The 21,618-nt window shown below is 36.4% G+C and overlaps 3 protein-coding genes and 1 pseudogene across 4 annotated transcripts; 2 read left to right on the top strand and 2 right to left on the bottom strand.

Moving 5' to 3' along the window:
- The window catches only part of LOC109217458, an 8,483-nt pseudogene extending 7,107 nt beyond the window's left edge, over positions 1 to 1,376 (bottom strand).
- A 3,002-nt stretch (positions 1,377 to 4,378) lies between these two features.
- LOC109217461 (protein SRG1-like) lies at positions 4,379 to 6,757 on the top strand. 2 transcript variants are annotated; one of them, XM_019381716.1, is made up of 4 exons: positions 4,379 to 5,090; positions 5,412 to 5,665; positions 5,960 to 6,287; positions 6,368 to 6,757. In XM_019381716.1, exons 1-4 carry the CDS (start codon positions 4,845 to 4,847, stop codon positions 6,602 to 6,604), a joined length of 1,065 nt encoding a protein of 354 aa, XP_019237261.1. In that variant the 5' UTR covers positions 4,379 to 4,844; the 3' UTR covers positions 6,605 to 6,757. The 2 variants fall into 2 exon arrangements, with proteins under 2 accessions (XP_019237261.1, XP_019237262.1); XM_019381717.1 differs by having other exon boundaries at positions 4,381 to 5,090; positions 5,418 to 5,665.
- A 5,038-nt stretch (positions 6,758 to 11,795) lies between these two features.
- Positions 11,796 to 13,672, bottom strand: LOC109217460 (arogenate dehydrogenase 2, chloroplastic). Its single transcript, XM_019381715.1, has one exon. The coding sequence runs from the start codon at positions 13,379 to 13,381 to the stop codon at positions 12,251 to 12,253; it is 1,131 nt and encodes a 376-aa protein (XP_019237260.1). The 5' UTR covers positions 13,382 to 13,672; the 3' UTR covers positions 11,796 to 12,250.
- Positions 13,673 to 15,656: 1,984 nt separating this feature from the next.
- On the top strand, positions 15,657 to 21,553 carry LOC109217457. The gene is made up of 12 exons (XM_019381713.1): positions 15,657 to 16,532; positions 16,616 to 16,765; positions 16,861 to 16,959; positions 17,346 to 17,622; positions 17,709 to 17,963; positions 18,043 to 18,276; positions 18,372 to 18,500; positions 18,877 to 19,023; positions 19,113 to 19,527; positions 20,400 to 20,529; positions 20,633 to 21,144; positions 21,228 to 21,553. The coding sequence occupies exons 1-12, from the start codon at positions 15,657 to 15,659 to the stop codon at positions 21,451 to 21,453; spliced, it is 3,450 nt and encodes a 1,149-aa protein (XP_019237258.1). The 3' UTR covers positions 21,454 to 21,553.
- The last annotated feature ends 65 nt before the right edge of the window (positions 21,554 to 21,618 follow it).

Here is a 21,618-nt window from a genome sequence, read left to right as displayed (position 1 = left end):
CTAAATTATCCTGAAGTTGTACCATATCTCAAGTAAGTATTGATTTAGTAGTTATCAAAATCTAAAAATTACTGTGATTACATCTCAATGCAACTACTAAAAATATTTGATGTGTCACAGTCACTTTGTGGGTCAATTTGGCCATGATGCTGTATATACGAGATTTGATACGTGGTTCAAACAATTTATAAGTTCATCCTGATAATGTTCTAACACTATGTACGTAAATAATGTTTGTAAGTTATGCTAACTTATGAATTGTTTTAAACACTATGTAGGTAAATAATCCAAATAATGGTGTAAACCAATTTTTGAAAGATTTATCTTGGGGACCTGGGCTTGAGGTCACAACAATGTCTAAGTACGTAGTGAATGGTTATAAGTTCCATACAGAGGATTGCTCTAAAAATAAAAATAGCAACAACAGCGGGGTGTGGGTTCAAGGTGGTGATGGCAACCAAGTTGGAGATATTGATTATTATGGTGTGCTCAAAGAAATAATAGAACTAGAATATACAGGTTGGCCATTTAAGAAATTGATACTCTTTATATGCAAGTGGTTTGACCCAAATCCAACAAGAGGTACAAGAGTACACAATCAATACAACATAATTGAGGTTAATCATACGAGGGAGTATGATCGCTATGATCCTTTCATAATTGCACATAATGTTAGGCAAGTGTATTATGCTCCTTATTCATTGCGGCGGAATAAGTCCGATTGGTGGGTTGTAATAAAAACTAAGCCTGTAGGTAGGGTGAAAGTCGAGAATGTGTTAGATGTTGCATATCAAAATGATATCTCCAGTGTTCATCAAATAGTGGACGATCAACTAGAAAATGATTTGGAACATCCTGAACACATATTGGAAGAAGTTCATATAAATGAGTAACAATTATAGAAAATGAGGACGAAGAATCAACTGATGAAGCTCAAACAAGTGAGGACGAAGAATTCTCGGACGAGGAACAATACGTCGATGAGCTTTAAAAAGTTGGTTTTTTAAATAACTCTTGTTTTATAGCTAGTTTCTTATATGTTTGAATCTAAATATGTATTATAATATGCAGATGGCAGGCAAGGGTCAAGGTAACAATGACCCTACTGGTTCTCGGGGTCGAGAAAAGGCTAGGAAGGAAAAGAGGAGGGTAGTTAATAATACTCCCTCTTTTCCACCCTCTACAGAGATGCCTATGTCTTATCCTCCACCACACGGCTATACTAAGCTGCCACAGCATCACGATCCCTACACCTTCATGCAGACACCAAGTCTTTCATCACAGGGCCATAGGACTATACATCCAACATACAGTCCAACTGCCTCACGACCACGTGGATCGCAGCCATCTACATCGCATGGATCACATCCATCCATGTCATAGCCACATGGATCACAGCCACTCGGGTCACAGCCATCAGTATCACAGCCACTTGAGGTCCATCCAGCTATGTCGCAGTCACAGGGATCGCAGCCATCTTCATCAGCGACTCCATCTATTTCAGGCCTTCGCCTGCGAGGTAGTAGCTCTGGCCCCCTACACCGTCCACACATGCCTCTGATATACATGATTCGGATGATGATGCTGATGACGAGGAGGTGCATTATGATCAATATGGCAGGATCATCATAGTCCCTGAGGGTGATGGGTAAGAGTTATTTGTTATTTTTGCGTTTATTGTTTTATAAAAATTTTACTAAGATATTAATGTGTTTTTATTGTTAAATTGCAGGTTCATCACGAGTAATAAGACTACGAGGATAATCACCAAAGCCATCAAAAAGCTTTATGATGGCTCTTATGCGACTTGGACTGATTTTTCATCTCGCTGAAGGAACAAATTTTCATTCAATTTAAGGTATAAATATTTTTTTAAGCAGTTTAATAATTTATATTTATGATATTTCTTGTTTAATATTTAACTTTTAAAATACAAAGCAAGTGTGTATGGGAACACCGCTATACCGCGGAAGTGGCTGCAAATTTTCATCACAAAGCTCGCAAGCGATTGTCGCATACTTTCTCCGAAGCTAGAAAGAAGAACAAGAAGCCTGACTGGTTACTTCAAAATTTATGGGATGATTTGCAAAGGCAATGGCGTACTGCAAAGTTCTTAGAGAAAAGCGAAAAAGGAAAGAAAGCTCGCGCATCTGAGAAAGGAGGCTCCTTGCACACTGGAGGTGCGATCAGCCTAGGGACAATAAAAAGAAGATTGGTACGCAATTGCTTAAATTATTTTAATTTTTAAAGTATATTTATTCTGTTTATTAACTAAATTAATTTGTTTTCAGGAAAAGAAGTTGGGGCGTCCAATGAACCATGATGAGCTATTCAAGGAGACGCATATTGTAAAGAAGAAGAAAGAAACGGATCAAGAAAGGTGGGTCGAGGACCGGGCCTCGACTGTATATGTAAGCTTTCACTTTTCTTTAAGTATTTTAAATTACTTTTATATAAATTTTGAAATACTAATTCAATTTAAATTTCGTATAGGGTCACTACCAAACTAACGTGGAGGAATTCATCTGCACTCAGCCAGCTGGTGAATCGGGCGAGCCAACCCAACCTTCGGACGAGGATGCTGAAAGAATATGGATAGAGTCTGCTGGCGGTCCAAAATGGGGGAAGGTATACGGGCTTCCTACTAAAAAGTTCCATCGCTATAAGTGTGGAATGCAAGGAATAGGGACTTCCGCGCAAGGCGAGCAACTTAATGGGGAGAGCCTCTCCGCTATGCGGGAGACTGTGACAAAGCTCACATCCGAGCTAGAAGCGGCCAAGGAAAGAGAAAGGGTTAGAGATGCTCAATTCCTTGGCACGCAAGCTCAGATCAGAACTCTCCTATCTACTGGAGCTTTTCCGTTGCCCCGGTCTCGTGAGTCATCGCCAGAGGCTCGACTTGAACGTGAGCGTTCCTTCCGTCCTCCCCGTGATCGTTCCTCCCGTCCTCCCCGTGGTCGTTCTTTACGTCCTCCACAAGACCCTTCTCGACACCGTCTTTTAGATGAAAATTCATCAGACTGTGATGATGATGTTGTACAAAACACCCCTTGACTTGTATATACTTTGAACTAGACAAATAAAACCGGTTCTGAACTAGTTGTAATAAGTTTTAACTTGGTTTTGGATTTTTTAGTTCTATTGAACTTTTGTTTGTTAGTTTTAATGTATTTATTGAATTGTGTTGTTGTTGTTGTCATTCAGGGATTTGGTATGCTGGCAGGTGGTGTAGCTGCCAAAACAGACATTTTATGTCAAAATTAAAATCCAGAAAACCGACCAAAGTTGGTCGGTTTATAATTAAAAAAATAATTTTCTACTGATTAGCGACTAAGGTTGGTCACTTAATTTAAAAAAAAAAATTACCGACCACAGTTGGTCGGTTAATGGTCAAGGATTACCCAGATTTCAACTTTACAGACCAACTTTGGTCGGTATGATTAAATTTTAATTTCAAAAAAATATATATATATTTTATTTTACCAACCAACTTTGGTCGCTAATTTTTAGATTTTAATAATTAATGAAATAGCGTAATTTAAATACACCGACCAACTTTGGTCGGTAAAATTAAATTATTAAAATATGTTACCAACCAAAGTTGGTCGGTATGTGCTTTAAATTGTACAGCCGGTCCTTTTACCTTTGCGACCAACCTTGGTCGGTAATTAGCGACCAACTTTGTCGGTATACTAAAGCGACCACCAAAATAGCGACCAAGCCTGTTTGGACGAGTTTTGGTCAGTAATTTGCCTAAACCGACCAACGTTGGTCGATTTTTGTGGTCGCTAATTACCGGATTTCTAGTAGTGTAAGGAGGTTCAAAAAAGAAAAAGGTTAACAAATTAGAAAGATTGTGACTAGTGGGAATTGAACTAGTAACTTCACAAAGGTTTTGAACCCCCTTAACCGTTGGGTTGTGCTTTTGGGCTACGACAAGGGATTTCAAAATACAATATATAGAAGTAAAAACACAGATTTAGCCTTATATACAATGTAATTTTTCGGAGAAGGAGGTTCGGGTGAACCTCTTTTGCCTTGTATATACAGGGTAATTTTCCGGCGAACGGGGTTCGGATAAACCCCCTTCGGCCCCCTTAAATCCGCCCCTCGCTACGGGGATTTGTTTATGGGTACGTATAAATGTATGTCGTATGTATGAAACTATTTGGTATAATCCGCCCGAAGTACGCACACCATATCACACTCATTTGGCATGAGTACATCAAGACAAAATGAAGGATCCGCGTAACATAGGTTCAATATGTGTTTCATAAAGCAAAGATTGGAAATAAGTTTTCCTAAGGAATTGTCTTGTCACCTAGATTAATACATTACTAACATGAACTTAGAGAACTTCAGACAGGGACAACTCATCTACCAAACAATCAACTGCACTTCAATCCCAATTAGTTGAGATTGACAATATGAATTCTCAGAATCCATTCTGCTCCGTCCAAGTCAAATGGTCAATCAGATGTTGTATGTTTCTTCAAATTGTACATCACTTATCCAGAAGCAGGTACCTTTTGGCTGTAGCACTTGTACAAAAAACTGATACACCGCGCAAGATATGTATCCGCTGGACAAGTTTAACAGATGATGCACATACTGCCATGTTTTGCAGCCTAGCATCTTAACTTCTTCTTTGATGTGGCAATACATATAATGAGTTGTAATCTTTAGCAATAAGAAAGCAACCACATGTACGCCTCAATGTGAACCCTGAGATGAGCTTATAAATATAAAACAAGAGGACGCAGCATTTAGATAATGATCAACCTCACTGCTACATGCTATCGCTATATATCTCTAGAAACTTTTCTTACTAATATTCACAGAATATGGCTGGACTATCCCCAATTACAGCAGATATAGGCTGCAAACTAGTTCAAGAGATAGTGAAAGATGGTGATGAAATATCTGATAAGTACGTAAGCAAGGATTTTCAATATGGAGCCATAGATGATGATGTTCCGATAATGGACATACCTGTAGTTGATATGAAGGTTTTGACATCTTCATCAGCTTGTGGCAGAGAGGAACTTGGAAAACTTCAATCAGCCCTAAGCTCATGGGGTTGTTTTCAGGTTTGAATATCTAACTGAAGTCTTATTCAGCATAATGATACTTTTTGCATCCAAGATTTGTATATTGTTAAACTGCATCTTTAGAAGGGGAGCCTTGGCGTAACTGGTAAACTTGATGCCATGTGACCAGGAGGTCACAGGTTCAAGCGTGGAAACAGCCTCTTGTAGAAATCTAGGGTAAGGCTGCGTACAATATACCCTTGCGGTCCGCTCTTCCCCGGATCTCGCGCATAGCGGAAGCTTAGTGCACCGGACTGCCCTTAAACTGCATCTTTCGAGATCTGTTGAGTACTTTTAGCATATTCTAAGAGAAGTATAAAGTTTCAGGCAATAAACCATGGAATTGAAGAATCACTCTTAGATGAAGTGCACAAAGTTTCAAGGCAATTCTTTGACCTATCAATGGAAGAGAAGCAAAAATATGCAAGAGCAGCAGATGATATTGATGGATATGGAAATGACATGGTTCTATATGAAAATCAAACTCTCGATTGGAATGACCGAATATATCTCAAAGTCCATCCAGAAAATGACCGAAAGCTCAAGTATTGGCCCGAAAATCCCAAGTCATTTAGGTATTTCTGTCTCTACCTTTGGAAATAACAGCAACCTAATGTTTAACCTCCAGTGCATAATATTGGGCACTTGCCACTCTTTCTTCACGAGTTTAACTTCTATAGGCTGATAGTTTAAAAAGATTTATACATAATCAAGTCACCTAAAAATAACTATAGGTGAACTGTCCACAATAAGTGGAATTAGTAACCTAGAAAATGGAACATGTAACCTGTTACAACTGTGGTTAAAATATACTGATAGTGTAAAATTTTGAACTGTCAATGTATGTAAGCTAAACCCTCAATTTACAGGGAAATTTTAGAAGAATATACCAGCAGATCAAAACTGATAGCGGAAGAGCTCCTCAAGTACATGGCAAGGTGTTTGAACTTACCGGATGATCGATTTCTGAAACAATATGGAGACAGGCCAGTAATATATGCAAGATTTAACTTTTACCCTCCATGTCCGAGGCCAAAACTTGTTCGTGGCCTCAAATCCCATGCAGATGGAACGGCCATTACCATTCTCCTACAAGATAAAGAAGTTGAAGGCCTTCAAGTACTGAAAGACAATAAATGGTACCGAGTTCCCATCATGCCTTATGCTCTTCTTGTCATTGTTGGTGATCAAGTAGAGGTACTAAAATGATCCTATTTTTAAGTACAAGTGAATTCAACTCCAATTCTCTAATCTTGATCAATATCTACTACCTGCAGATAATGAGTAACGGACTTCTTAAGAGCCCCGTGCACAGAGCTGTGACAAACTCAGAGAAAGAAAGGATCACTGTGGCTATGTTCTGTAGCCCAGAATCCGGGATTGACATCGAGCCTGTTGAGGAGCTCATAGATGATAAAAGGCCACGATTATACAAGACAGCGAAGGATTATCTTGCAACTTACTTCCAATACTACCAGCAAGGAAAGAGACCAATTGATGTTGTGAAAATCTAAAGTATATAGCGCCTCGCTCTCATCTTTTCGCGCTTTACACAGTGCTAGTTGTATGCTGTAACTCATGAATCCTATGCAATAACGTGAACAATACTTTTGTTATATGAGAATAATCTGAGCAATACTTGTGAAGACCAGATGTTTATCTTCCAATGTTGAACGTTTGTTGTTATATGTACCGTTATTGCCATCTTGTCAGTGTTTGACAAGAATCTACATTAAGGTAAGAACTAAAGAGAAATAAGATTTACAAACAACCAGCTAATTATAAAAAACAAGCCTTGACAAAAAGATCTTAAAATCAAACCACTTCAGTTCATTCCTGTGGTTTTTTCGTGGAAAATACAGAAAAAGTCAAAAACAAATAAACAACCAATTCAGGATAGGAACATTATTCAAGCCAATTCAGGAACTCGTGGACAGCTGTAAGGGTATAAAGCTGTTTGATGTTCAACAGTTATAGCCTTTTCGCATCACAAGTTGATCTTAGCCTACTGACAACACAAATCATGCTAGAAAAGAAGAGCTTAATGAACTTCAATGGTCATGTATGGCGTTGAAACCCCCTTCCTCACACTCCTTCCCCCCCCCCCCACCCCCCACCACACACACACCCCCAAAAAACAACCTTTATCCCGTTTCTGAGCTTGAAATTGGACTTTTTCTCAAAAGTTATCCAAGCAAATAAGTAATGAGAAAATTCACAAAATGCAATATATGCAAACTAGAAGTTTTTTTTCCGTTTTGGGTGGAGGGACACAGGTAAATGGAAAAAGTTGTAAGCAATAATAACAACAACAAACCCAATGTAATCCCATAAGTGGGGTCTGGGGTGGGTAATCTGTACGCAGACCTTACCCCTACCTTGTTAAGGTAGAGAGGTTGTTTCTGATAGACCCTCGGCTCAAGAAACAGTTAAAAGGAAGCAACAAAAAATAGCTCCAACAAGAAATAACAAAGACACGATGAAGGAAAAAGTTGTAAATACAATAGGGTAAAAACTAGGGAAACACATTAAACACTAGTAAAGGTAAGGATTTTAAAAAGAAAAACAAAAAGGTAAAATATAAATAAAATAAATGGTACTTATTTACTCTGTTGGTAAGATAGGAGCTATCTGCCGTCCTCTCTGTGTATTTGTCGGCAAAGAGTAACATATGGGAGAATTACTTGAGAGTTCAGAGAATAATTCGTGGAATGGCAGACTCATATCTTGACAAAGTGCATCAAATTAGCAATCAATTCTTTCCTCTTCCAACTGCAAAAAAGAAATATGCCGGACTATGACTTTGAAATGTATGGAAATGATTCAAGTCTCCCAGAAAAACAAATGCTTGATCGGACCGATCAGATTGTATCTTAATGTAACCCTGAAGATAAAAGAAAGTAGACCTTCTGGCCCCTAAATCCAAATGTTTTAGGTATATGTACTTTTACCCAGAAACTAAAGCTACAAGCCTACTCTTAAAACAAATCCCCATCTAACACATTACCTGGCAGGAAAATGTTAGGAAAACACATCAAAAAGTAGAAGTCTTTGACTGAGATTATCCTCAAGCCCACGGAAACTGAACTTGGAGGAGAACTGCTTTCTGGACCAGTGTGGAGAAATATTGCAGGATGTCCAAGGCCCAAAGTCATACTTGCGGTAAATCCACAAACTGATAGCTAAGTCTTTACTTCCTGTTGCAAGACAAAGAAGTTTGAGGTATACTAAACATGAACCAAAATGGCCTTCACTGCAGCCTAAATCTTGAAATCCTAGGAAGTCTCTGCTGCATGCAGATCAGGCGTAATGGCATTTTCAAGAGACAAGTGCGCAGGATGGCAACAAACTCGCAAAGAAAAGAAACGCTCTGGTCCTTTTTTCTTATGCCAGAAGTAGACAAGAAAATTCAAAACTATGTTGAACTATTCTCCAAACTTTATTTGATGGATTCTTCCACACTATTAGCAAGAAAGAAGACCAGATGAAGCAGCAATTGTATGCTCAAGATACGTCAGCTGTAATACTCTTTTCAAGTGTGTGGCGCGATGCTGCAGCTTAAGCAAGCATGAAACAAAGAGAGCTTTGCCTGAAGAATATGCACCATACATCAAATGGTTTTCCTTCACCTGGCTAGAGAATTATGTTAGGGACCAACGGATCAGCATAATTCCAAAATTGACCTTGATATTGTCAAATACTAAGAGAGGTATCTTGAGGTATAATGAAGATTCCATGAATGCCATTGTGATAATGGTGATAATTTTCCAAAGCAGTCGACATGACGTGTGAATTCATGGGCTCAACTCACACAATGATATGTGGCGCGATACTGCAGCTTAAGCAAGCATGAAACAAAGAGAGCTTTGCCTGAAGAATATGCACCATACATCAAATGGTTTTCCTTCACCTGGCTAGAGAATTATGTTAGGGACCAACGGATCAGCATAATTCCAAAATTGACCTTGATATTGTCAAATACTGAGAGAGGTATCTTGAGGTATAATGAAGATTCCATGAATGCCATTGTGATAATGGTGATAATTTTCCAAAGCAGTCGACATGACGTGTGAATTCATGGGCTCAACTCACACAATGATATGTACAGACAGCTGATGCAACATTGAAGAGGCAAAAGTGTATAGGCGACTCAGAAATGACTACAACAACAACAACAACAAACCCAGCTTAATCCCGTTCAGAAATGACTATCCAATTTAATTAAATCCAATCCTTCCTATTGCCTCGCCCAAAATAACCCCCCCCCCCCCTTTCCAAAGACAGGTTATTTGATTTGTCCCTTGCTCTTTTCTATATTGTTTAAGAGGAGAAAAAAAGAAACTGAACATACATTTTGGGGAAACAGTATACTGGTAAAGCTTCCAAATATGGAACATGTGCCAGTTCAAGTCATATGCAATGGATGCAACATTTTCTTACACCACTTACTGTTTATACAACTTGTATTTAACTCCATGTCACAAGCTACAGTAAAATCAAGGAGAGAATCATCAATTAAATTAAGAATATATGATGACTTGGCCCAAAAAATCTCATAGCTTACGTGTATACATAATAAACAAAGTAAAAGCCAAGATAGAGTCTCCATTAACTAATGACATCTAGTGGGACAAAACGACCATTTGCTGCTAGTAAGCTGCAAATCTCTACCCTGATGTTTTTGGAGTAGAAATAAAATGGCAAACGAAAGAATGCTCAAATCCAGTATCTTTTTCCTTCAATTCTAGTTTTTCTTCATTATTTTCAATCCTCTGTAGAAGAAAGATTAGGTCCATATACAAGGATATATAGAAAGTAGGCCTCAAAGGTTTGTCTAGTTATTTCCAAAGCCCGCCATGACAGGCCCTTTTCTCTCCAGAAGATGAGCGTAAGTTAACAAGGAATGGTAAGCACTCATCAAAGATTCATTAATGAAGGTTTCTAAAACTCAAGTTTCACAAAGTCGAACCCTTCAAACATCTCAGACATTGCAAAGCAGCTCTGCGAAATAATAATGGCACTTGCATTTTCCCAATAAAGTGTGTCAATTGAACGAATGATCTATTAAAAGCAATAACTTTCAAAAGCTAGCTATCTTTCTCCAATACACCAGTAGCCAAAAGAGATAAAGGAGCATGTATGGTCTTAATCATTCTCCATTTCCTAATAAAGCCATTACTTACCTGAAAATGATGTCAAAAAGATTATCAACCGGGGATGAAATTTTTGACAATATTGCACAACCATTAGCCAAGTTATGCAATTCACTCGGATATGAAGTTCTCAAATCTTGATTATGACATAAAGTATAAAATACAATTTTACAGGGTGGTGCTGGGGTCATGGGGGCACCTGAATAAATCCACCGAGCATATTGCTACAGCCAACAAGCACAAGTGTCGGGTAAAGCTACCCACCAAGGTTGAAACAAATGAGCACTCATTAAGGTTTGTAGCTGGATTAAAACTTGGGATCTCTAATTGTTACTCATGTCTCAACCGCTCGATTAGAGCATCAACTATAAAAGCACTTTTTCACTAGAGTAAATAGGACGCTTCGATGATTTTCTTCAGGCAAGTTGGGATTCAGATTTCGTATGAAATGAGATGAACAGAATGAAGTTCTCTTTAGCTGACAAAACAAAGATTGACATATCAACTAAGAAACTATAACAAGATGCATAAAGATAATTCTTAGTAGAGGGTCTATAGCTGTGAATGATGAAATAGATCTGAGTATAAGGTTGCCTCTGACAATTTGAAGAAGACAAAAAGTAATCTGGCAGCTTAAAAAGGAAATGAACTACTCTTTTTACGACAAAATGAAAAACAACTATTTCATCTTAAACCAACAAATGAAGCAACAGAACATCATGCAGCAACTACGAGAGCATGCTATCTCAATTGCTAGCAGCCAATACGAATCTTCTATTTTTTTAGTTTCCACATCAGTTTTTCAGTTGAGAAAGGGGAAACACCTGAATCGAGAGTAGATCAGCTTTAACACTCTGCTCTTATTAGGAAAGAAAGCATTTGTCAATATATCAGATGCTTGCTGCAAAAAGTCACCTTCAAACACATAAACAACTCAAGAAAGATGTCACATTGGAAATGCAGAGAATGATTAAAATTGTTTTAGTGTTAAGTGTTAGTGTTAGATTCTTCTCAAAAGAAAATGGTAGTGTTAGAATGTTAGAAGTGTCGTTCTTGAAACCTATAAATGCAAAATGCATATGTATCGTTCTTGAAACCTATAAACCACTGTATGCAAAAGTACTAAGACATCAATACATCTTTTTTCTGCTCTTTTCTCTCCCAAAGCTTAAATCAACTTACAAGCAAAGATAAGGATGCAAAATTGGAATTCTGCTTCCCCTTTCCACTTTATAAGTAAATTAGTCAATGAGCTTGAACATTCTAACAATCAATGGTTTATTGTGTTAACAAATTCCGCCAATATGTTCTCTTGCCTTCAGATGAATGTAGAATTACCAAATATTGCTTCACACTACCACTTCTACTTCCTCTTCTACTTAAAGTAGACCAATATTGCAAAAAAAAAAAAGGCATATGGAAACTCATAACACGTAGGAAAACAGCATGGTAATGAAGTATCATACATCAAGTACTTATGACTAACAGAAAAACTTCATGCTAAATATAAGAAATTCATGATTGCAGATTCGGTCTTAGAAATGTAAACCACTTCAGAAGAAATGAAGGCGAACACATAACTCGTCTTATAACATAAATACATGAGATGCAGAATACATCCAGTGACCAACAGATAAATAATGTTAACTGCTTTTTCCATCCTACACTACATTCTCAACATCTAATAATTGATCTCATCAAAAGTAACTCTCATACAACAGATGTTCCAAAAATATCAAAAGGACAGCTGACATTGCAGGACAAAATGTTTATGGTCCTTTTGATGGTCTTACAACTCAACACCTAACCCCGACTCCAAATGGAAAAGAAGGTTGAATTAGTGCTTTAACCTTCACTTAAAACAACACAATAAGCATGTCCTTGTGGCATAGTTACATTGCTAATATCGGATCATTACATGGGTTGTGCTAATAAACATATCTTCTTAATCCCAAAGCAAGAAGTCACCAAACAAAATTGCAGACATACCAAGTTCCAGAATTCCCTTCAATTGTTCTCGGATTTAACAGCCTCCGATGAAGGAGCTGGTAGTGCATACCCATTCTTGGGCAACTTGGTTAAGATACGCCTCTGTCCCGCTTCCTCCGCCTTCCCGAACAATTGCTTCCTCAAGACTTCATGCAAATGCCCAAATAACTCCTTCTTCAAAGCCTCAAAAGCCAAATCAAGCCTTTCCAACTGCTCCATCGCATTCTTATTGTACATAAACAACCCATAGTACAAGTCAAAGCTATCACTAGAAGTATTCTCAACCAAATTCAACAAAGTCTCGTACCCTTTCGTATTTATAGGAGTTGTCTCCAAATCCAACTTCTCCAATACTCTCCCCATCGTATGTGTAATAAACTGCGAACCGGCAGCATACCTATCATGCTCCGCACACGTCATCTGCACCATCCTACACCCTTCTTTCTCAAATATATCAAGAAACCTATCAACCCTTCCTTTTCTCGATTCCTCTTCACCAATTCTAACTTTATCAAACACAAAGGCCAAATCTTTCCAACTATCCTTACCACTTTCAGGTCCAAACATAGGATGAGTACACAAAATATCAAAATGGGAAGGCAAAACTTGAAGGAAAATGTTCTTTGGAAACTCTTTAACAGACAAAACATCAACAAACAATGTGTTTCTTTTTAGCCTTTGAATAGGTAGTGATCTAAGGACAGGTTCAGTAGATATAATTGAAGTACAAAGTAGAATAACATCAGGATGTTGCTCACAAAGGTCATGCGGATCTTGAAAAAATAAAACACCTAAAGAATTTGCAATGTGTGAGTAATCAGTTCTTGAATGAGCAAACACAACATGACCTTGACGAACAAAGGCTTTAGCAAGAAACTGACCGAAGTTGCCAAAACCCACTATAGCAATCTTGAGTCTTGTTGACTGAGCATATTTATTTGATACCAATGCTTCATAATCATAAGGCTGTGCTGCATCAATGGCATTAATGCTAAGGCGGCGGTAACTGACTTTGGAGGGTGAAGAAGCAAAGAAATGGCGGCGGGTAGTGGGGTGGTGGTGGGTGAAATGAGACCAAGACCAATGGGTGGCGTTTGAGGTGGGGGTGGGTGGTATTGGCTTGGATTGAAGAGGGGTGAAAGACAACATGGTATTTTGGTATTATACAATGTTGTCTGCACAAAAAGATTGAATCTTGATTTTCTTGAAATATGAAAGATTTAAATCTTAATTCTTGATATATTAAACAGATGAGGGGAAATTTGAGCAAGATTTAGGGAGAGAGAGAAGGGAAGTGGCGAATTGGGTGTATGGAGAAGGGAAAAGCTGAGGGCTTTATAATGGAGGAAAATGGGGGAAGGTGAGGAATAGACAACGGGACGACTTTTTCGACGAAGAAGAGAGACAGAGATTGAAAAGTTATATTTTTTTTTTCTGGACAGATTGAATGAATTATACCATATAGTAGTACTACTTATTATAATGTTTTTTGGTGTCAAAGAAAACAAAAAAAAAAAGAATTACAAGAAAATGCACGTGATTTCACACCATAACAAAAAATAGCCTATATTTTTAAATTTTATCAGGCCTAGCCAATATTTCACATATTTTGAAAGCACTAATAAATTCAAATTTTGTGTTCTTACAACCATTTGCTTTTAAAGCTTTGGAGTTAAATCTGTGTTCTCACAACCATTGCTTTCACTCTCTCTTTTTCTCATATCTTCTACATATGCTTTAGGGGTGTGTGTATTTTTTACTTCTCCCCCTGTGTCACCCAATTGCAATGTAAGAAAATTGACGAGTAGAAGTCCACCATTGAAGGTCATCCGAAGCTTTGCTTTCGAAAATAGGATTTTTTGAGGTTGTTAGTTGTTTGGATTTGGTGTTGTTCCAATTAATTGAAAATATTAAAAGGAGTTCAAATTTTAAATTTGAAGTGATTTGGAGTAGATTTAAGTTAAATTTCAGAAAAGACGCAAGCATAAAGTCGAAGTATGTTTTATATATAATTATGTATAATCTTGTATAATAGTGTATATGAGTGTACAAACACATCTTATACTATTATACACTTTTATATACCTTTTATACAAGCTTATGTAGACGAACTTCTTCCACGATTTTCAGTTGCAATTCTTGTTCAAAACCAGTCCAAATCTCCATTAAATGACTTCAAATTTTATATACAACCTCCCTATACTATTTCTAACAAGTCTAAATAACACCCACTCTAAATTTCTCACAAAATCAAATTCGGAATTTAAATTCACATATTTAAGCTTGTTAAAAATCTAATTTTCACCACCCAAATGGATTTGGTTTGTTGAACTAATATTTGAGTCACAATTACTGATTTAAAAATTAACTTAAAAGCTTGAGCAATTTTTTTTAAAAATTAAATAATCATTTCGAGAACCTATTGGAGTTGGATGTTGAATATTAGCATATTAGTTTTGGGCTAGTTGATTGTAAATTGAAATATGGGCTATAAAATTGGAAAGTATGGAGCCCGTTTATTCTTATGTGAAATTTCGTAAAAATGGCGTGTAGTAGCCACTAATTAAGGGTGTCTTTAATTTTTATCCACTAATTACAATGCTCAGCAAAAATAGCCACTACTAATAGGGAAAAGACACATTTACCCTTTCTTCAATGCGCTTATAATGCCAAAATGCCCAAAAACCCTTTTTTTCATTCAGTAGAGGGAAAAGAATTTGAGAGGGGTTTCAGGGCAAGTTGCGTATTCTCTGCTTCTTCATCATCCTCTCGCATGCAAAGGATCTTCAGTTAATCTTCCTGCTCCTTCATCTTCTTCGCCATCTTCTATGAATCGTTCGCGACTGGTAATGTGTGTTTTTATTTTTTTATGCATTTTTGTATTTCTAAATGTGTAATCGGGTTCAATGCCATGTGAAGTATGTTTGAAATTGCAAAAAATGATCATTATATGTTGATTCAGTGTCGGAGATGTAGTGTGATTGTGTTATTCAGAAATTTTTAGGGTTGAAATGTGAAATGTGTTTGTGGTTGATTCAATATATTTGATTATGTAGGTATATTTCATAAAAATAGTCGTAGAAATTCATAAGCTTACTGTGTTTATGAATTTTTAGTTAACTGTGTTCCTGAAATATAAGAAAGAAACGACATTAAATTTTGAAGTTGGAACTCAAAGTTAAGGACTGATTGTCCTTAACTTTTGCACATGAAACTTGAAGTTAAGGACCAAATGTCCTTAACTTTTGAACTACAAATTTGAAGTTTAGGACCTATTGTCCTTAACTTTTGAACTTTAAACTTTAAGTTAAGGACTGCTTGTCCTTAACTTTTGTATGTGACACTTGAAGTTAAGGACCAAGTCCCTGCAACTAACTGTAAGTCCTAATCTTTGTTTTCTATTTCCTTCTTTTGTAGTGTGATAATGGAAGGAGATCGTGTGTTCGAGTTTGATGATTGGCGTAATTTTATGGTGTATTGGAAAGGAGATTTACAATATAAGGAAACAATTAAAGGTTTTTTGTCGAATAGCCAGTGGAAGAAATTGAGGGATGGTATTTTTGGCAACTTCTTCCGATTACAAAGTGTAAAGTTCTCTGGTAAACTTATTCACTGTATATTGCTTTCAGAAATTGTAAATAATGAACCTGATTCAATGACATTCAAGGTATTTGATCGTGAAATTAAGTTTACCCATGACGCATTTCACATAATTACTGGTTTGAAATCTTATACGTTGCTCGACATCAAAGGTTTACATGAGAAAGAGAATAGGCTTTTAAGAGTCTATTTCCCTGGAAAGGATAGAATTGAGTTGGGTGATTTTTTTAGTTTTATTTCTAGTCACCCACATGGTACAGCTTCATCATTTGTTGGCAGCGATGATGATGCTTTGAAGTTGGCAACAATCTATTTTGTTGAATTTGTTTTGATGGGCAAGCGGAAGAATAGGAATGTGTCCGACCAGATAATGAAAATTGTCGACGATGACGCACTCTGCTCTTCCTTCAACTGGGGCTCTCTTTCTTATGAGACGCTATTAAAATCATTGAAGAGTTGTTTGAAGCCAAATGAGAATGAGATTGAGAAGGAGAAAGACAAAGATAAAGAGAAGGATAGCTACACTATAGTTGGCTTTCCTTTTGCCTTTTGTGTTTGGATTATGGAAGTACTTCCTATTTTCCAAGAAAAACAATTTGTGAACTTCAAAGAATCTGGTTATCCTCGGATGTTATGTTATTCTGAAATGAAGTCTCCACAGTTTGATGCTCTTTGTAGAAAATATTTTCATAATGAAAATGTAAGTTAATGTAATCACTATCTATTTTTTTGTTTATTTGTTTTAGTTGTGAATACTTATGTTTACTTTTTCTTATATAATAGTTGTTTAAGTTGATCGAGGTGTCACCATTCATTCCTGTTGAAGAAGAAGATACAGAGCCTCTTAGTGTGGAGGATCCAATTTCACAAGATCAAAGCTCAAGGTCTTCTTCCACACAATTTGACGAAGCCATACTTAAGGAAATTGTTAGAGTATGTGTTTCTGCCTTTGAATAGTATTAGTTTTTTATTTGATTATTTCTTACTTACGAACACTTTTTTTTTTATTTTATGTTTTTTTGATTCAGAGATTATCAGAGAGTTTTAAGAAGGATTTGCAAGCTGAAGTTACTAGAGTTTATCAGAAAATAGCTGTAGCAGAAAAAAAGATTGAGAATGAAATCATGGTATTTTCAGTTAGTCTAACTTTAGGACTTTGTGTCATTAAATTTTGAACTTGGAATTCAAAGTTAAGGACTGCCTGTCCTTAACTTTTGAACTTGGAAATGAAACTTAAGGACTTCTTGTCCTTATGTTTTGAACTTGGAATTCAAAGTTAAGGACTTCTTGTCCTTAATTTGTGAACTTGGAATTCAAAGTTAAGGACTGCCTGTCCTTAACTTTTGAACTTGGAAATGAAACTTAAGGACTTCTTGTCCTTATGTTTTGAACTTGGAATTCAAAGTTAAGGACTGCCTGTCCTTAACTTTTCAACCTGTAAATCAAACTTAAGGACTGCCTGTCCTTAAATTTTGAACCTGTCCTTAACTTTCTAACTTAGTTTCTTTCTCAGGATTTAAAGAAAACTCTAGGATCAAAGCTTGATACTTTGTTGAACATTTTTGGGAAAGCTGATCAAATGAACACAGATAGAGAATCTAGTGTTCCAATTAGAAAAGATGGAGTTGATGATCATTGTCGTGCTACAGAGCCTATTGTTACAATCAACGAAGATGCAGGCGGTGATGAACGTGATGATATGGATGTGGATGCAGAAGTGCAGTATGAAAGCGATTTTAGAGATGCACATCTAGATGATGAAACTGAGAACGTTACTGATATTGGGAAAGGTTAGATATAGATTTTGATTTTTTTTTGAAATTTATATTGAATAGAGAAATACATATAAACTTTTTGTGATTACAAATATTTGTAGAATCTACTGATGGAGTGGAAGTTGAAGATGTAGGTGAATTTCAAGACCGGGAAAATCCAAAAGAGAAAGGAGAAACAGAGAAAGGAGAAACAGAAAAAATTTGTAAATGTGGATTGCAATCTCAGGAGGATTTATCAAGTCCATTGGGAACAAGTGTCAGCGGGATTGTATGCAAATGCTTAGAAGGAACATATGATCTTTCTACACCTCTGTCATACAAAGAAAAATTTGGATTTCAAAGTTGTGCCAATCAAGGTTAGATAAAATTTTCATTATATATTGTATGTTAGTTTCAGTGAATTATTAGAATGGGTATTAATTGCAAATGTTACAGAATCTTTTGAAGCTGGAAGGGAAGAAGCTGGAGTGGAGTATCAAGAGAAAAGTGGAATACAATCTCAAGACGTACAAAATACTGAAGGAACAAGCAGAAGTGAGATTGGTTCCAAATGCATAAATGCAACATGTGATATCTCTAGACCTCCCTCTCTTAACGACGATATTGGAACCGAAGAAAATGCTAGTGAAGATAATGATATAATTGGGATGATCTTGACTATTGCAAATGGTTAGACAGTATTTTATTTTATTTTATATATGTTTGTTTTATCAAAGATTATTAACAAGTACTAATTGTGTTAGCTCTTGTAAATATTTTTGCAGAATCTTGTGAACAAGCAACTGAAGCACAGGGTGAACAATTGCAAGATGATGAAAATGTGCAATTGGAAGAAAAAGAAAATGATGCAAGTAATATCTTAGCTGAATTGTCTCTTGAAAAAATACAAGAAGGTAGTGTTATGTTATTCTGAATTTCAAGTGTCACGTAAAAAAGTTAAGGACAAGCAGTCCTTAACTTAAAGTTTGAAGTTCAAAAGTTAAGGACAATAGGTCTTGAACTTCAAAATTGTAGTTCAAAAGTTAAGGACATTTGGTCCTTAACTTCAAGTTTCATGTGCAAAAGTTAAGGAAGTGCAGTCCTTAACTTATAGTTTGAAGTTGAAAAGTTAAGGACACTTGGTCCTTAACTTCAAATTTTAAGTGCAAAAGTTAAGGACAAGCAGTCCTTAATGGTTAGACAGTATTTTATTTTATTTTATATATGTTTGTTTTATCAAAGATTATTAACAAGTACTAATTGTGTTAGCTCTTGTAAATATTTTTGCAGAATCTTGTGAACAAGCAACTGAAGCACAGGGTGAACAATTGCAAGATGATGAAAATGTGCAATTGGGAGAAAAAGAAAATGATGCAAGCAATATCTTAGCTGAATTGTCTCTTGAAAAAATACAAGAAGGTAGTGTGCAGAAGACAGGTACTGATTGTGTCCTAAATATTATATTCATATTGAAATTTTGTCTCTTCATTTGACGAGTTGCAGCAAACTAATATATATATATATAGAGTTGCTGGCGGAGGACAACAATGATGAAGCTGTTAGCAAAAATACGAGGAAAAGAAAGAGAGACAGTATTGGTTATGATGGTCCGTCATTTGCTATTCTTTCTCCTACTCCTCCAAGTACACAAATGAGCATTGATGGGGCTTTGACTATGGAGGTTGAAGGAAATATTGAAGAAGAGCTTGGTCGAGGTAAAAGGTACAAGAAGCTAAGTTGGCAGTTGAAATCTCCTTTTGATCAGGAAAGAAAAGCGGGAACTTCGAAGTCAGATGATCAAAATACTCCGAAGAGTTCAGGCTGGATAAAATCAACATATACTCGTAGGTGTATTTTTCATTATGCCGTAGAAGATGCAAAATTAATGAAGAAATTCATTGCGTGGTTGCGCAAGGAGAAAAGGAGAGGTCGCAAAAAAGAGTAAGTGCCTTCATGTATTTCACTAAGTCCTTAACTTCTGTGATTGTAAGACTAATTTTAGGAATAAGTCTCCTGAACATTTGAAGTTGTAAGTCAAAGTTGAGGACCATGTGTCCTAAATATTCGAACTTGTAATTCAAAGTAAAGGACTGCCTATCGTTAACATGTGAACCTTCAAGTCAAACTTAAGGACTGTCTGTCCTTAAGTTTTGAACTTGAAACTATAAGTTAAGGATCTCCTGTCCTTAACTTTTGAACTTGATACCCAAAGTTAAGGGCAGACAGTCCTTAAGTTTTGAACTTGAAAACTCAAACTTAGGACCAAGTGTCCTTAGCTTTTGAACTTCTAATTCAAACTTAAGGACTGTCTGTCCCTAAGTTTTGAACTTGGAATTCAAAGTTAAGGACAGACAGTCCTTAAGTTTTGAACTTGAAACTATAAGTTAAGGACTTCATGTCCTTAACTTTTGAACTTGATACTCAAAGTTAAGGACAGACAGTCCTTAAGTTTTCATCTTGAAACTCAAACTTTAGGAGCAAGTGTCCTTGGCTTTTGAACTTTTAATTGAAACTTAAGGACTGCCTGACCCTAACTTTTGAACTTGGAATCCAAAGTTAAGGACAGACAGTGCTTAAGTTCTGAACTTGAAACTATAAGTTAAGGACATCCTGTCCTTAACTTTTGAACTTGATGCCCAAAGTTAAGGACAGACAGTCCTTAAGTTTTGAACTTGAAACTTAAACTTTAGGACCAATTATCCTTAGTTTTTGAACTTCTAATTCAAACTTAAGGACTATCTGTCCTTAATTTTTCAACATGAAAGTCTATGTTCAAGACTAAATTCTAACTTTGATATTTTCAAAATTTTCAGGGGACAAATTGATGTATATGCTGATGATAATGGTGTGAGGAAAAATCCCTACAAATTGTATCATCAAAAAATCAGTAGCAAAATGTTCTTCCTTGAGTTTTCGGATAGCAGTTATGTACTTGATGATAAGGTGAAATAATTCACAAGGCTTTTATTTTTTTTATTCTTAATTTATCATTTTTTAATTATTTTATGACTGATGGATTTGTTTTATTTTTTGCCTTTTTATGAAGCATATTGACATTGCCCTATATTATCTAAGAAAGAAGGAATGCTACCACCCTCGCGATCATCCTTTTCGTTGCACAACTACTGATATTCTTTTTGATAACTACATGGTGCTTGTGTATAAAGATTTCAGTGATGATGCTACTGATGACTTTTGGTGTGCTGGTGATAATCAGTTGTTTCTGACACCATATGTGTGGGGGGACAGCCGTAGATGTGGAATTGCTTGGACAGAAGTTGACAAAATCTTTTTTCCATGTCGGCTTCCTTCTGAAGAAGATAATGCTGTCACACACTTTCTTTTGGGGGTGTTGGACTTGAATCAGAAAAAGATTGATGTATACGATTCCATATACAGTGAGCCATATGAGGCAGGACTTAATCACATGGAAATGTATGCACGGATGATCCCCCACTTGCTAAAGTTCTCACAGTTTGACAAACATCACAAGTCTTTCGGAAATGTCTTCAACAAATTTGATATTCAATGGCAAAGATCACCACGCCAAATTGGATCGTACGTGTTGTTATTTTTTTTTATTATTTATATGTACTTTAGATTTATTGTTTAATTCACTGCATATCTTACATTTCTCTTAGGACTGATTGTGGTGCCTTTCTGATCAAATATGTTGAGCTACTGATGATTGCAAAGGATGTGGAGCAATTCAAACCCGAAGACATAAAAGACTTCAGAAGAGAACTTGCTGCAAATCTTTGGGCGCATGGTGAATGGAAAAGAAATTCTGGGTACGACACTCCACCAGAAAATGTTGGGGATGATTATGAGAGTGAAAATGAAACCTGCTGTCCAAAGGAGTTGTAGTTTAGTTTTTATGAAAGTTGTGGATGATCTTTTGTATAAAATTGGTGTAAAGGATACATGTGAATTTTGCAAGTTTAGAAAACTTCTGAAATATTCTGTAAATTCCTAACAAGGGTACTTATATTTTGTTGGCATAGCGTAATTTTTTGTCACAGCTATGCCAAA

The sequence above is a fragment of the Nicotiana attenuata genome, unplaced genomic scaffold, assembly GCF_001879085.1.
Source record: "Nicotiana attenuata strain UT unplaced genomic scaffold, NIATTr2, whole genome shotgun sequence".
Classification (NCBI taxonomy): Eukaryota; Viridiplantae; Streptophyta; class Magnoliopsida; order Solanales; family Solanaceae; genus Nicotiana; species Nicotiana attenuata.
The sequence above is the reverse complement of the archived record's forward strand: the minus strand, read 5'-3'. Positions and strand labels throughout refer to the sequence as shown.